The following is a 16,777-nucleotide window of genomic DNA, read 5'->3' as shown; positions in this document are numbered from 1 at the left end:
CACCTATTTTCTAGCCTCCACATCGTTTCAAAGCCATATTACAGGTAAGCGTGGCTTCTAGGGTGACAGTCGGTAATATTTTTCATCGGCTCGACACTTAACTTAGACCTTGTGTAATTTTATACTTTCAGAAATCGCGTGACTAGACGTGCGCTGTGGTTTCTGTGTGTCATTACCCAGACTCAGGAATTCCACTACTTGTCTTACTGTGCAATATCGTTTGCACATTTTCTAAAGGGTATGCATTTCTAGTTATACAATTCTTGAACATTTCTAGTTATCTCACTCGAAATGTGTGGGTTACTTTGCAGTTGTCGTGCTGCTGATATTAGATATTTTTCACTTAGCACTTGACATTAATCATTTTTATTACCGTGTCTCGGACATAATGTTATGGCTTACTTGATTTATTTGTCATGCTTTATGCGTAGACAGACATTTGGCTTTCAATTAACATACATTTTCTCTTTAGGAGCCCGAATTGGTTTTTCTTAGTGGAAATACTTAAATGCTTGCGGATTCTGTTTAATGTTTGCTGGTTAGTTTTATTTATTTTCATGGCTATCTCCTAAACACCAGAGTTAGGCCCGCACAACAACACTTATAGCTTTGGGGTTTGCTCGGCTCATACCTATATGATTCATTTGTGATTATTTTTTTCTTGTTCTTCAAGTCCGGTTTTCTAAGACAGCATTGCCTCATTCCAACGCTATTTCCAGTTGCACTAATGGTTATAGCTTTGTCTCTTATGAGCTGTTCATTATCCACTCAGCTACCATACTTCATTTTAATATAGCAAGGTATTAAATTATGTACTAGTTTTCTTGGTGTTACTTGATTGTATTCAATTCATTTTTTATATTACTATTTATATAAACTAAATATGTCTCCTATAGAGTTTGAGCGGACACTTCCTCTTAGCCACAGTTTTTCATTTACATTGTTGGATCACCCTAGTGGACGATATGGAGCTTTATTTACAACCCTGGTGAGCGCTTCCTGTTGCTTGTGCCTTAGGCACACATTTCCTCTACAGACTTTTAGGATGAGTGACTGCATCAGAAGCTACTTGGGTATTTTAGAATGTTATTGTATCTTGTTTTTCTATATATGAATTACACTTTTTTGAATTCAAAACAAAAAATGCATACTGTGTGTCTATAATTTTTCTGGACATTGTAAACCACTATGTGGTTTCCGTGGCTTTACATATTTGCCTAGGATTTCTTTAGCATTTATTATGTCTACTTCTCTCCGTTAGATTCCTGAGTCTTACAACTACTGTCATATGCATATGACACTAGGTCACACGCGCCGTGACTTTTCCACCGCATAGGTCAGTGTACAAAGATTACTTCATAACATTGACTCACTTGGTGATGGCTCTTCATTCACTTTTGATCACATTTTATATTATGAGTTATATGGGGTATTTATGACTCCTTATGACACTTGGCCATTCACATCAGGTCTTCTTCTTATTTCTCTTTCTAGTGCACCACATCTCCTTTTTTCTTTCTTTCACCCATCACGCTTCTGATTGTTTGGCTATTAAACGTTTTTCTACTACTATTTTAACGCTTTTCATTGTTGTATTTTAGGCCCAAATGCTATATACATATCACTTAGGGGAATGTATATATACCTATGTAATATTTTGTATATATCTTGTTTTGCTTCACAGCCTTGAAAAAGTCTGAGTACTGATTTTTAGTACTGACGAAACACGTGTCGGCTGTTTTTACCAACTTTTGAACCTTTTTTTGGATCTTCAAATAAAGAAAAATGAAAATATGAACATGAACTCATCTACTCCTTTGTTTTGTCCTGAAACTTAAAGTACATCATATATACAGTTCAGATATTGTGGAAATTATATGACCTACTAGTCTTTGCTTACATATGGTTTAGGATTGTGCTCTCCTTGACCCCTTCTTTTCGTCTGAATATTTGTCATTCTTTTGAATTGACATTGATCCCTCTTGGTAGTGGGGGATAGTGGTCTATGTAGCACTCCGCCCTTAAGAATACTATAAAGAGTCTTTACAATTGTTTCTTTCTAGTACTGTGTCCATTTCACTTTCATTTGTGTATGTGCGGGTCTATCCATTTTGGATACACTACTACCAATCTCCTTATGCTTTGATGATGAAGAGTGCCTGATAGTACCGATTGATGTCTGCCATGATAACGCACTTACTGAGGATGAGTGGGCTGTCAAAATATCTGGTGATGAAGAAATAGAGAGTGTAAAGAAGTATGTCAAAGAGGGACGGCCTAAGGAAAAAGCTTTGCTGGTAAGGATACACTCTTATTTCAATGTAACAGATGAGTTCTCTGTAGAGAAAAATGGTATGCTAATGCGAGGTAACAAATAAATTCCCCTAGAGGATTAAGGGAAAAAATAATTTTGTATGGGCATGGAGGACATTTGGGACAAGCCATTACTAAACAAAAGATTAGGGGCAGTTATTGGTGGCCGGGGATGGACACAAGAAATCATTGAAAGTGTCAAAGCTTGTGTTATATGCGCCAATAGTGACAAGGGAATACAAACTGAGTCCATGCCATTGCAACTCTCTCCTCTAACTAAGGGGCCATGGTTGAAATTGGCGGTAGATTTCATTGGTCTATTCACCACTCTACCACGGAGAAGTACATTTGTGATAGTGATGGTAGACTACTACAGCAAGTGGAGGAAAGTTGATTTCATGAAAGAGCCCAATACTGCTGTGGTCATTGTGGGTCACATGTATGTAGCTATTTTACATTAGCAGAATCGGCCCATTTGCAAACACAAAAAAGGCTTTTCCCATGTATCAAACCCTATTTTGCGTTGTAATCTTTATTTACATGTTAACTTCCTCAGACACACTAACATACAAAGAGCTCCCTGGAACATGGTGGAGCCCACACTAACTTATAGGGGTCAGGGTGACGTACAGCTTTCAGAATCCTCTGCATCATCTAGAAGGATTGCAGATTCCTGATGCTCAACATCCGAAGTCGATACAAGTGTCGCTAGGCATTTTTATAGGTTAGGAATCACCCTAAGGTGATTATGTTTTCTCAGGTGTTTGCTTTTTAGGAATGTTTATTGGAACCAGATGAACAAGTTACTTACCTTCGTTAACGCTTTTTCTGGTAGATACAGTATCTGCCTGTGGATTCCTCACCTTGTGAATATCCCCCTGCGTCAACAGCTTCCGGAAATTCTTTTTGTAGCTTCGCGCCGACGTGGACCGACGTCACAGAGGCACGGCATCGCGCGCGACTCCGCTGACGTCACCGACCCCATATCAGGCCCACGCCGGCGTGATGACATCAGTTTCGCCCCTTTTTTCCGTGCCTTCGAGGCACACGGACGGACCAATGGCAGTAGAACAATACAAAGTATACACAGTACACAATGTCCAGATTACACACATAGTGTGAAAACAATAAAGGAAAGCAAAATGTAATAAACATTTCCTTTGACAACAAATATATATAAATATATACAATAAACATGGTATACAAGAGTGGACAAACGGGGAGGCGGGCGGGTCAGTGAGGAATCCACAGGCAGATACTGTATCTACCAGAAAAAGCGTTACCGAAGGTAAGTAACTTGTTCTTCTGATAGATACATCTGCCTTGTGGATTCCTCACCTTGTGAATAGAGTCCCACAGCAGTCCCCACTCCCGGAGGAGGGTGTCCACTCTCCTATACCAAGAAATCCTGGAGGACAGAGCACGCAAAGTGGCCGTCCCTCCTCACCTTGGTATCCAAGCAGTAATTCTTCGCGAAAGTGTGGAGGGAAGCCCAAGTTGCCGCTCTGCAAATGTCCTCTACAGGCACACCTCTAGAAAGAGCAGATGTTGCAGACTTAGCTCTAGTTGAATGAGCCCTTATACCCTCTGGAGGTTCCTTACCCGCCAGGGAGTAGCAAATCTTGATGCACAAAATTATCCATCTTGAAAGCGTGCGCTTGTCCACAGATCTTCCTTTCCTGCAGCCAGCAAATCCAACGAACAGCTGGTCATCCAACCTGAACTCTCTTGTCCTGTCCAGGTAGAAGCTCACCGCCCTCTTAGGGTCCAAGCGATGAAGCCGCTCCTCCTCCTTGGAAGGGTGAGGGAGAGGATAGAAGGTAGGAAGGGTAACGGATTGCCCCAGGTGGAAAGGAGTTACCAACTTCGGCAGAAAAGCAGCCCTGGTCCTAAGAACCATTCGATCAGCATGAATGGATAAAAACGGGGGCCTTGAACTAAGAGCTTGAAGCTCACATACCCTCCTTGCCGAGGTAATTGCTACAAGGAAGACCGTCTTGAAAGACAAAAGCCTCAAGGGACATGAGTGTAAAGGTTCAAAAGGTGAACCCATCAAAAATGTAAGAACAAGGTTCAAGTCCAATTGAGGTACAATAAAAGGAGTGGGAGGAAATTTATTGATAAGGCCCTTGATGAACCGTAAAACAATAGGTGACTTAAACAAAGAGGGCTGGTCAGGCAAACAAAGGAAAGCCGATAAGGCCGACAAATAACCCTTAATGGTTGCCACCGCAAAACCCTGCTGGGCCAAGGAAAGAGCAAACTGAAGAATATTGGACAAACAAGACCTTAAAGGGTCAATGGACTTCTCCCAACACCAAGCAACGAACTTTGACCATCTATAGGAATAAATGGACTTGGAGTCACGCCTGGCTGACAAAATGACATCCACCACATCGTGTGGGAGAGAAAAGGATCTCAGGTTGCCCCGTTCAATCTCCAGGCATGAAGGTGTAAGGTCTGGAGGTGGGGGTGTAGAACCTGCCCCTCCATCTGGGAGAGGAGATCTGCCCTGTGAGGGAGACGGAGCGGCGGGTGAGAGGAGAGGTGGAGAAGGTCTGAGTACCACACCCTTCTTGGCCAATCCGGGGCGATCAATATAACTTGGGCCCGGTCTTGGGGAATTTTCCTCAGAACCCGAGGAATCAAGGGTGTGGGAGGAAACGCGTAAAGGAGTTGCGAGCCCCAACTCAACTGAAACGCGTCCCCCAAGGCTCCCTGCATCGGAAACTGGAGGCTGCAGAATGACGGGCAGTGAGCATTCTCTTGAGTGGCAAACAGGTCCACCCGAGGAGTTCCCCACATCCGAAAGACGTGACGAACTACCTCTGGATGAAGCCTCCACTCGTGGTCGGCAGAGAACTGCCGACTGAGACTGTCTGCACGAACGTTCTGAACTCCGGCCAGATGATTTGCCATCAGACAAATCTGATGATCCTGAACCCAGGACCAGAGACACTGCGACCCCACTCCTCCCTGCTTGTTGACATACCACATCGCGGTCGTGTTGTCCGTCAGGACCTGAACTGACCGCCCGCGAAGGAAAGGGAGGAAGGCCTTGAGTGCCAGACGTATCGCCCGTAATTCCAGCAGGTTGATGTGAAGCAACCTTTCCTCTGGAGACCAAAGACCCTTGACCTCCAGGTCCCCCAGATGAGCACCCCACCCTAGAGTGGATGCATCCGTTATTACCGTGGCCACCGATGGAGGAAGTTGAAAAGGCTTTCCTTGCGACAGATTGCCTTCCACGCTCCACCAAGACAGATCCGCTGCAGTTTCTCTGGAGATCCTCACTGACTCCCTGAGATCTCCGTTGTGCTGATACCACTGCCTGCGGGAGCACCACTGGAGTGCCCTCATGTGCCAGCGTGCATGGTTGACCAACAGAATGCAAGAAGCCATCGGACCGAGCAGACGTAAGACCTTCAGGACTGGAACAACCGCTCCATTGAAGAATAAAGGAATCATTTCCTGTATGTCGCGAATCCTTTGAGGAGGAGGGAATGCACGACATACAGTAGTGTCCAGTACCGCACCTATGAACAGGTTGCGCTGGGAGGGCACCAGGTGAGACTTGGGTACATTTATCGAAAAACCCAACCTGTGCAACAAATGAGTTGTCTCTTGCAGATGAAGGAGCACCTTCTCTGGCGACTACGCTTTGATCAGCCAGTCGTCCAGATACGGGAATACAGGAATCCCCGACCTCCTGAGATGTGCTGCCACCACTGCCATCACCTTGGTGAAGACTCGAGGCGCAGTAGTAAGACCAAATGGAAGGACCGCAAACTGGTAGTGTTGCGACCCAACCGTAAAACGGAGGTACTTTCTGTGCGACTTCAAGATGGGAATATGAAAATACGCATCCTGCAAGTCGATCGACACCATCCAGTCCTCTTCCAGCAGCGCTTGAAGAACCTGTGCAAGAGTGAGCATCTTGAACTTTTCCTGTTTCAGGTAAAGGTTCAAGATCCTGAGATCCAGGATTGGTCGAAGTCTGCCATCCTTCTTGGGGATCAGAAAATACCGGGAGTAGCATCCCTGACCCCTATCCTGCTCCGGAACCACCTCTATCGCACCCTTTCTGAACAGTGCCAGGACTTCTTCCTGCAGGAGAAGCAGGTGGTCCTCCGAACAAAAAGCCTGGCAAGGAGGGTAATTTGGGGGAAACTCCCGAAAGGGAAGAGCATACCCATTCCCCACGAGACTGAGAACCCAAAGATCCGATGTTATCAATTCCCAATCTCGTAGGAAATGGGTAAGCCGACCCCCCACCGGTGCCACATGATCCGGAATGGCGGATCTAGGGCAGCTTTGCTGCGTTGGCAGGGGGCTGGGACGGGGAAGAGGAGGAAGAGGAGGAGATTTGACGGCCTCGAGAACGGGCTCTTTGCTTGCCCCTATAAGACCTTTACAGCGTGTTTTGCTGCTGCTGCGGCTGCTGCTGCGTAGACTTGTAGGATCGAAAGGAAGATCTGCTAAATCCTCTAGTACGCCTTCCAAAAGTGCCCCTGGTCTGAAGGCCCAATGACTTGGCTGTCGCCCTGCTGTCTTTAAAGCGTTCTTAAGCAGCGTCTGCCTTCTTGCCAAATAAACCAGATCCGTCGAAAGGGAGATCTAACAACGTAGATTGGACATCTGAAGAAAATTCACTCGACTTCAGCCACGCAGCTCCCCTCGTAGCTACAGAAGAGCCCATGACCCTTGCCACAGAGTCCGCCGTGTCCAAACCACTCTGAATCACCTGCCTTGCTGCAGCCTGAGTGTCAGAGATAACCTCCTGGAAGTCTTTTCTATCCTCCTCCGGCAACTTGGGCACCAACTGTTTTACAGTGTCCATAAGGGCGTGAATATAATGCCCCATCAGGCAGGTCGCATTTGTGGACTTCAGCGCCATACTGGCGGAGGATAAAACCTTTTTAGCAGCCTGATCCTGCTTTCTCGACTCTTTTTCAGCTGGAACCTGGAGGAAAAGCTCCCGTTGATTGTTTGGAACAAGCAGCCTGCACCACCAAACTCTCAGGCAGAGGGTGAGTGGATAAAAATTCTGGGTCATCAGGAGCAGCCCTGTACCTTATGGCAACAGCCCTAGACACAGCAGGAGCTGACAAGGGTTTCTTCCAAACCTCTAAAATTGGATCTTTAAGGGCATCATTAAAGGGCAGCAATGGTTCAGTCACCGATGATGGAGAGTGAAGGACCTCTGTGAGAAGATTTGACTTGAACTCAGCAGTAGGTAAAGCAATGTTCAACAAACTTGCAGCCTTCTTAATCACAACGTGGTAAGGAGCCACATCTTTAGAGGGTTCGTCTGGTACTGAAACCAAATCCCACTCAGGAGACAGTTCAAGGCCACTGGCCACTGAAAGATCCTCAAATGGGTCCTCAGGATCCTGCAGCTCACCCTCCTCCAAATACTCCTCACTATAGTTCTCTTCCTCCATCAGTCTCTGGGCTTCACGCCTCGACCTGTGCTTCACATTCGAAGCCGCCGGATCCACTGTCGGCTCCGTCGAAGTCGGAGCCGGCGCCGAGCCAGACGCCAGACGAGGAAGAATCCCACGACGTCGCTCAGGGTTCGGCATCAGGGAAGATGGAATCGGCGGCGAAGGATTCGGCGGCGTCGATTTCGGCGTCGATGGCTTCGGAGTCGAAGGCCTCGCCGGCGTCGGAAAATGCCAATGCGGCACCGGAGCCGGCATAAAGGGCGCAGGAGCATAGGTTTGGGGGACACCCAGACCAAACGCCATCGGACCCGTGGGACCAACAGGAGCCCCAGAGGGGTACATAGCCCTGGAGTAAATACCATACATCGCATTTAGGAAATGCGTCGGATCCTGACCTGGAGCCGGAAAGGCTGGGTACGAACCCCCAGGCTGTTCTTGAGGGTGTGGAGTCGATACGACGTCGACTTCTTCTTCAGGCTGGTGCACCGGAGTCGACAGACCTTCGGGCAACGGAGCCTCTCCCCCTCACCTTCATCCTCCCGATCCGGAGAATGGGATGGAACCGCTGTCTGCTTCGGCGAACCTGGCGAATTCGTATGCGACGCCTCGTCTCCGGCGTCCTGATCTTCAGAAGCTGAAGACACCACTTCTTTCTCAACCAGCTTCACCTGCGACTTCGGCTTAGAACCCGAATCTTTCCTCGAACGATTTCGGGATTCATGAGACCTCTTCTTATGCTTCTTTTTTGAAGATCTCGAAGCATGGGCCGAGGATGAGTCCGAACGCGACCTCGAGTGAGATCTCAACCTCGAGCGTCGAGTCCACGATCTCGATTTCTTCTTCTCCTTACTTCCTTTAAGCTTTGCAACAATAAGCTTAGCTTCTCTCTCCCGGAGGGCCTTAGGAGTCATCTTCTTACAAGATCTGCAGTCTTCGACATCGTGGTCGGAGCTAAGACACCATAAACAGCATTCATGCGGATCCGTAATGGACATGGTCTTGCCGCATTCTCCACAGGCTTTAAAACCGGTCTTCTTCGAAGACATGTCGAAAGAGAAGACAATGAAACACCAACAACACAAAGTAACAAAGTTACTGAAAAAGCTACGGACGATCCCTAGAAAACCGTTAGCGTCGACGACGCGGAAAAAAAAGGAACTGATGACATCACGCCGGCGTGGGCCTGATATGGGGTCGGTGAAGTCAGCGGAGTCGCGCGCGATGCCGTGCCTCTGTGACGTCGGTCCACGTCGGCGCGAAGCTACAAAAAGAATATTCGGAAGCTGCTCACGCAGGGGGATATTCACAAGGTGAGGAATCCACAAGGCAGATGTATCTATCAGAACTACTGGAACTAGAACTAAAGTTGGAGGTCGTAGTGTGGATAGTCCCCCTAATGAGAGTCTGGACTGGATGGTGAAGGAGTCTTTGATGAATGTCTTAAAACATCATGTAGGCTATTCAACATTGCCAATGGTATTTGTACCATTTCCAGAGGAAGTGAATCCCATCTTTGTCTATTAGATTGTTCCCCCAGACGGAGGAAAGATTGAAAGACCCTTCCTGGAATGGCAGGCATAACCCCCAGACAGGTGGGTCCAGAAGATCGTTAGCAGAGGATATGCCTTACCCTTTCTCTCTTCTCCACTGCACCTTCCACTGTCACCCCCATCGACTGACGGAAAACCATCTCCCCACTTTGCAACAGGAAGTGCAAGCACTTTTGAGAGGGTGCCAGTTCCAGAACTAGGATGTGGTAGTTATTCAAACTACTTTCTGGTGCCCAAGAGGAACAGAGGCCTTCATCCTATTCTTGATCTGCATCCTCTCAACGCCTTCTTCCAGCAGCAGAAGTTCAAAATGCTCACTCTGTCCCAGGTCTTGTCTGCCATCGACCCTGGAGACTGGATGGTGGCATTGGAACTACAGGAAGCTTATTTCCTTATACCTGTCCTGCCAGCCCATCAGCACTACCTGGAGTTTGTGATGGGACAGGATCATTTTCAGTTCATTGTACTCCAACATTGGTCTTACCAGCATCCCTCAGCTGTTCAGGAAAGTTATGGCGATGATGGCAGCACACGTTTGGAAGTCACGTGTGACAGTCTTCCCAAACATGAATGTCTTTCGAAGGTGAGCTTGCCGCAGACAGTGATCAACCACTTCCAGACTACGCCAAACCTCCTGTCATATTTGGGGTTCACTGCCAAAGTACTAAATTCAAACCAGACTCCTTCTCAAACACTCCCCTTTACCATTCTGCATACGGTTCGGTTTTATTTTAATTTATTTTTAACTGTTTTGTTAAAGTTGCTCAGTCATACCGCATTCAGGTAAAGTAAACAGTATTTAGTACAAATTGTCAGCATACGGTTCATTATATTAGCCATAGTTCAGATCACATACAGATTATCACAGCTCCACTTCATTTCCCTCCACAGCAGTCCTACTTAATCCAGCCCTATTTAATCGACTAGTGGAGGAGACACATATATCGCCCCTATGAGCATTCCATTTACCCAATATCCGGTCCCACTTACCTGGGCATCCTCGGTTCCTATAGACATCTTTTTCTGCTATCATGCATCGATCCATGTCTCTCTCCCACTCTCTCAGAGTCGGCACCTCTCTGGCTCCCAATTTTCAGTAAATTTTTTGTTTAGCTATTATCAATCAAGAGTAACCTAGGTCTGCTCTATGCGGTTCATATCGGTGGCCTACCATATGTTGAGCAGACACAGTTTGGGCGTTGAATGAAGCTCCCTCGCACACACTCCCCACAGCTGAGAAATTATAGACTCCCAATATATTTTGACAGCAGGGCATTCCCTTAAAATGTGATAGAACATACCCTCTTGTATGCAGAGCCTTGTACACTTAACGTCATCCCGTCTTCCCATTTTGGGCCGTGTACCATAGGAGAGATTAGATCTATGTAGTATCTAAAACTGAATTAATCTAAGTCTTGATGCAATGGCTACCTCACATGGGGAGGCAAGTGCTTCCTGCCAGTCCTCATCTTCTAGGTACCCTAGATCCCTCTGCCAAAGTTCTCGAAGGCACGAGAGAAGGTCGGATATATTATTGACAATTTTTTGATATGTCATCGAGATTGCCTGGAGGCTCATATGCTCCAACAGGAGCCAATCCTCTAGCTAGGATTCCTCTGGCAAAACTCCATCTTGTGGATTGGCGGCCCTCAGGGTATGCCTTATTTGTAAATATCTGAATGCTTCTGTGTCTGCCATTGTGTACCCATCTATGTGCCTTTTTTTGTGGGAAAGAGAGTCCAGGACTTTCTGGTTATGTTCTTGATTTTTCCGCCTCGGTCCTGGATTTCAGTGAAGCTGACTTGAGGCTGCTGGGACCGATGGCCTCCTGCATCCTGCTGGTCGGGCACACCAGGTGACATATGCAGGCTCTGAAGTGAGATCTGAAGTCTCAGTGGGCCAAACATCAAGAGGACCTCTTCGACTACGTTCAGATTTCGGAGGAGACTGCACAAGACCTGCAGTGGTGGTTACTGGACCGCTATTGGGTCTGCCGCAGACCCCTCTGCTTTTCCCAACCAGTGCTGAGAGTGGTGACAGATGCATTAACTCTGGGTGCTAGCAGACATCTGGGAGAAGTGGAGATCAGAGGAGCGTGGTCTCTCGAGGAGTATTGGCTCCATGTCAACCTTGTAGTGCTAAGGCCATCTGCTTGGAATCAAAAGTCTTTCTTTCAGCCATCAAGGGGAGGCTGGTTCAGGGGGCTCATGGACAACACCACTGCAATTTGGTACTGAAACAAACAGGGTGAGGTGGGGTCAAGGACCCTATGGTAGAAGGTACTACACCTCTGGAAATGGCTGGAACACCGAGGGATCTACCTTGTGGTGAACAACCTGACAGGCTCTTTGAACGCCAAGGTGGACAAATGTGGCTGTAGATGTTTAGCAGATCACAGGTTGCATTTGATACCAGAGATGGCGCAAGGTCTCTTCAGTGAATGGAGGGAACTTTGGCTTATCTCTTCACCACAGCTAAGAACACAGAATGTCAGCATTTCTGTGCATTGGTGTTTCCAAAGCGTCTCTCGCTCGGAGACGAGTTTTGCTTCGATTGGAACTGTGGACTCCTATATACCTTTCCCCCAATACCACTCCTGCCCACAGATCCAAAGAAGATCAATACAGACTGGGCCCAAGTCATCCTAGTAGCAGAGCATATGGTATCCAGAACTCCTGGGCTTAAACATCTGTCCTCATATCAGGCTGCCTCTCCGGAAAGAAATGCTGTTTGCAGCATCAAGGTCGAGTTCTGCACCTGGGCCATCACAATCTCCACCTTTATGCTTGGAGATTAGGTGCTGACAAACAGTTACAACCTTCCTGAGGTGGTTGAGGTCACCTTGGCAGCCAGGCATCCATCCACAAAAACAGTATACACTTGTCATTGGGATAAATATGTGGCTTGATGCGGCACTTGTCAGGCAGAACCCTTCCAGGTGAAGTTACCGTATTGCTTCGGGCACACTCAAAGAATGCATTTTGGCTCTTTCAGCATTTTGTGCGATTGCCAGATCCTCTTTTTCATTGTCATGTAAGTGGGACCATAACGTGGTCCTGGCATTTCTAATGGGCACTCTACTCAAGCCGGTACACAGATGCCCTCAAGAAAGTGTTACTTGCCCACATAACATCAGTGTGATATGGGAGGGAGTCATGTTCAGGCTCTCTGTGTCAACCTGTTGTACACCACCTTCTTCCCAGATAAGCTTATTGTACGGACGCAAGAATCCTTCTTATCAAAAGTTGTGACTCCTTTCTATAGTAGTCAATCCAACACCCAGCCAACGTTGCACCCCTAAATGAAGACTGGAGAAGTTGTGGCAGGTGGACCTGTGGAGTGGTGTGGGGGCTGGTGGCAGTTGACTGGGCAGTCCATTTGACCTTGGCCGAGAAAGCAGTGGGCACCACAGCCACAAAACTCAAGATGAGCTTGGGCAGATATATACAGAGAGCACGCAGTGGCTCTTATCACCCTAAAATTGACCTAAAGCGGAATCATCCTTGTCCCCAATGTCCCTCTAAAGGGCATGTTTATAAGGGAGAAACCAGCTGATTGTAGCAATGCATGACGTCAAATTGCGACATTGGTGCCAATGGCTCGCCAGATGGAATCAACCGTGTCCAAGCCACAACGAATTGTGAACTTGCCTGCATCACAACAGTCTTGGATGGCTTAGGTAAGGATAGAGCAGAGCTTCAGGGATACCAGCGAAGACTTGAGCCACAGAGTCCCAAAGGACATGGGAGTAGCGACCCAGGAGGCAGCTGGCATTTACTGAATGGACAGCCAAGCTTTCCAAATGTCTCAACCCATTTGGAGTGTTGGGGTTAGATTTGATTGTGCATGAATGCACCACTAAATTTTCAGAGGAAGGATGCAAAGAGAGGAATGCAGGTTCGTCCAAGGCAGGGTGATGGCGTCTCGCTATTTGTCTGTTGACTGAGGGGCCAGGGCAAGGTTTGACCCAAGCCTTCAATGAGGTATTCATTAGTTACTCACTAAAATGAAAAAGGGGCTAAGAGGATGTCTGTCCTGGCTGGAGGATTTCCGTCAATACATTAGTCTTGACTCTGGCCTCCCTATGCATTACAATGGCGTAGGAAGCCAATACCTCTGTAATTGGACCAGGGGGTGAAAGAAGAGCCATTTCAGGGGAGGAATTGAGACCAGTAGCCTCCTGCAAATCATCATACCAAGTGTCGTCTTGATAGGGCTTAGCAAACTTATCACAAGCATCAGTCTCATTATACGAGTCCATAATGAAAAAGGGAGTGTGTTCTCCCCCTTGTGGTGGTCGTAGATTACGTGGGGGATGAGGCAACTCAACTGATGTTGTGCATGCACAGCTTCAGTCCATTTTGGATGGGAACCTAGTCGGAGAGTACTATGGGAATCTTCTCATCCGGCAACAATGGATTTGGCATAGGGGTCAAAAGATTCAGGGACTGGCAAGGGTTGGGATCGGATCTGAAGGTGCTGTGATGATCTTGGAGGGTCCAACTGGTGCTGAGGGCGAACCTGCTGTTCGTACTCCAGATGGAAGGCCTTTCGGCTCCTTGGGGTCCAGAGGAAAATTGGAGCATGGCTGCGAGGAACATTTCGAACACTTCGATCTGTTGTGGAGTGTCAGGCAGCCCAAAAATGAGGTTGTGCCGGAATCAGTTGCAAGATCAACTTGGGCAACACCCAGAGTGAGATCTAGAGCCATGCACTGCTCCCACACCTGTTCAGGCAAATGCACGTGGTGAGAGGGTGCTGAGTCCTGCTTTGATTAGATCTCAACTGATATCAGCCGGTGGAACGATTTCAGTGGCTCCGCACCAGAACCGGACCTTGGACTCAAAACACAAGTTAGATCAGAGTCTTCTTGAGCTTGGAGATGTAAAGCTTTGCCTTACAGGTCTTAGAGTCTCTACTCGACCGCAGGCAAATCCAATGGGGATCTTTCACAACAGACATTTGTTTGTGACAGTCCTTACAGGGCTTAAAACCTGTTATTTTTGGGGGTGAATTACCTTGTAAAGTGAATTTTTGTGACACAAAAATACTGAAGTGCCTCAAATTCAAGCGAGAGCTCTGGGTCCACGTCTGGTATCTTGGAAAGGCAAGAGCTGAAAGTGCACAGGAATGGCACCTATATAGGCTTCGCACGTTATTTTCAGAGCGGAATAGAGTCAGTGAGGAGCCATATGGTGCCACCTACCAGCACTGCTGGAAAGTTTCCGGATCCAGTCTGACACCTGAGGAATATTCAAAATGTGTGGAATCTGCAACTAGAAGTCTCTATCAGAAATGGTATTTCCTCAGTCATCTTAGGCTTTTTAACCACCTATTGCTCAGCGGATTCCACCCCTCTTTTAGTTTTGCAAGAATGCTATCTAATAATCTCGCTTTCCTCTACGAAGGCTAGCGGCTACCAAGATGTCTGATCCTTTACAGCAGGGCCATAGGTTCTAAATGCCAGCTTTGAAGTCTTTCTCACAGACTTATTAGAATGAGCCAAAACAGTCACATCTTCATGTGAGGGTAGTTTTTTCTCAACTTTCTCCTCTTAAATGGCTAGTTAACCTTCTTTCTCTATCTAAAGACTTTGCTGAGAAAGTCATCTGATCCAGCTTAGACATTTTGAAGAAGATGTTTTGTCTATGAAAAATTACAAAATCTTCTTTTGGACAGAGCTTCTCCAGAGGGTTACTCACTGTAACATGTGTGAGAAAATCTAACAGTTTGTAGCTACAGACAAGGAAACAACTGAGCGTGCTGGTTTGGCTACATTTTGGATAATTTATAATATTGTGGATTGGTTGCAAATGAACAATGACATTTAATTTTTACTGAGTGTAAGGCTTACCCTGGTGTACCAAAATTGTTACTGGGGGTTCCTAGTCAGACAGTGGGGAATAATTGAAGCATGTGAATCTATAAAAGATCCAATGCTGGTGAACTACATTCTTGCTGCACTGTTATCTTGGAATGCTAGTTCCCTATGGTCTTCCCTCAAATCCCTATCATCCATGTTTCTAGCTCACAACCATTCATGCATTAGTTTCATCACCTTTACCTGGTTATCATAATATGCTCTTCATATATATGTATGCACCCTCCCCGCACATACGGAAATTCTACAGCATCTCATCTCGCCTTCCTCTGAAAAATCTGATTTTTTTGGCACTTACTGTTTCCTCGATAAACTCGTTCTGATGTTCTTGTAGATATTCATTCTGTTCTTCAGAAACGTGGACTGTCCAGGTAAGAGGCACCTACAAGAGACATCACGCTTAGTCTTTTCTATTCCAACGAAAAGAATAAGTGAACATATATTATCCTCAGCTAGGTACCACTGTTATCGCTAAACCGCAGGGTACTGCCGTTTTTCCTGTGGGAAATCTAGGTCTTCCGATGTCAAGAGTTACTGCTAGCTTTACTTGAAATTTTAATACAAAACAAAAAAAAAGAGATATAAAACTAATATCACTGAGTTTGGTACCAAAACCATTATGAGTAATTAATAATCTGTTTAGCGTCTAAAAAAATAAAAATTAATCACAAATAGGATATTAGATTGTTTATTAATCATTTTTAAACACTTATGATTCTAACTCTCAACACTGCTCTTTGCACAACACCTCCTTTATCTCTTAAACATAATTCAAGCCCTTTATCTGTGCAACAGACACCTAAACCATTTTCGCAAATAACTCTAGGTAACAGCAGTTTTGATTATAAGTACTGAACAATGGGACCAATTCTATGGCAGTGGCTGAAGCCCCATTACCATGATGCAGGTTTGACTGCATGATGAACACTGTACAGCATAGTACACACAGCCTCCTGCTCAGTGCTACTGAGGGTCTCCACAGCACTTCTTTGCTATTCTCTCAAATACCAGCAGGTGACTGAAGCACTGGAGTACAGAGCCTTAACCTTCTCGATATGAGGTTGCTAGACAAGTTACTTACCTTCAGTAACGCCTTATAAGGCAGAGACTATGTAGCCGAAGAGACCTTACCTTAGAATTATCCCCAAGCATCAGACTAGATCCAGAACTTTTTTCAGGAGCAGTATCCCTGCGCCACCTCGGAGTGCTGGCATAAATTACTTTTCGCAACTTTCCACACCAGAAGCCTGAGCCACTAAGTACCCTGACCACTGGCATGGACAACTAGGTTCCTAAAAGGGGAAAACCCTGTCCCTAGAAATCCATTCGCAGAATGGAGACAACAGGTGGATTGGTAAGGAATCTGCAGCTAGATAAGAGTCTCTATCAGATAAAGTGTTATGGAAGTTAAGTAACTTGTCCATCCGACAGATTTCAAGCAGCAGATTCCTTATCTTAGAATACATACCCAAGCAATACCTCTCTGTAGGTGGGTCTATGGATCCATTTCACACAAGAAGTCCTGCAGGACCAAATGGGCAAAGTGCCCATCTCTATGAACCGGACTGTCCAGACAGTAGTATTTG

At 46.3% G+C, this 16,777-nt stretch overlaps 1 protein-coding gene across 1 annotated transcript in view; it reads right to left on the bottom strand.

The window, feature by feature from the left end:
• LOC144820832 (uncharacterized) overlaps positions 1-16,777 on the bottom strand; it is a 933,795-nt gene that overhangs the window by 292,971 nt on the left and 624,047 nt on the right. Inside the window, exon 19 of the mRNA XM_078677961.1 lies at positions 15,490-15,573. Coding sequence (XP_078534087.1) covers positions 15,490-15,573 — 84 coding nt within the window. The remainder of the gene's footprint in view (positions 1-15,489; positions 15,574-16,777) is intronic.

Source organism: Lissotriton helveticus, chromosome 1_1, assembly GCF_964261635.1.
Source record: "Lissotriton helveticus chromosome 1_1, aLisHel1.1, whole genome shotgun sequence".
NCBI classification, from domain to species: Eukaryota; Metazoa; Chordata; class Amphibia; order Caudata; family Salamandridae; genus Lissotriton; species Lissotriton helveticus.
Note: the sequence above shows the minus strand (reverse complement) of the source record. Positions and strands in the feature narration are given on the sequence as shown.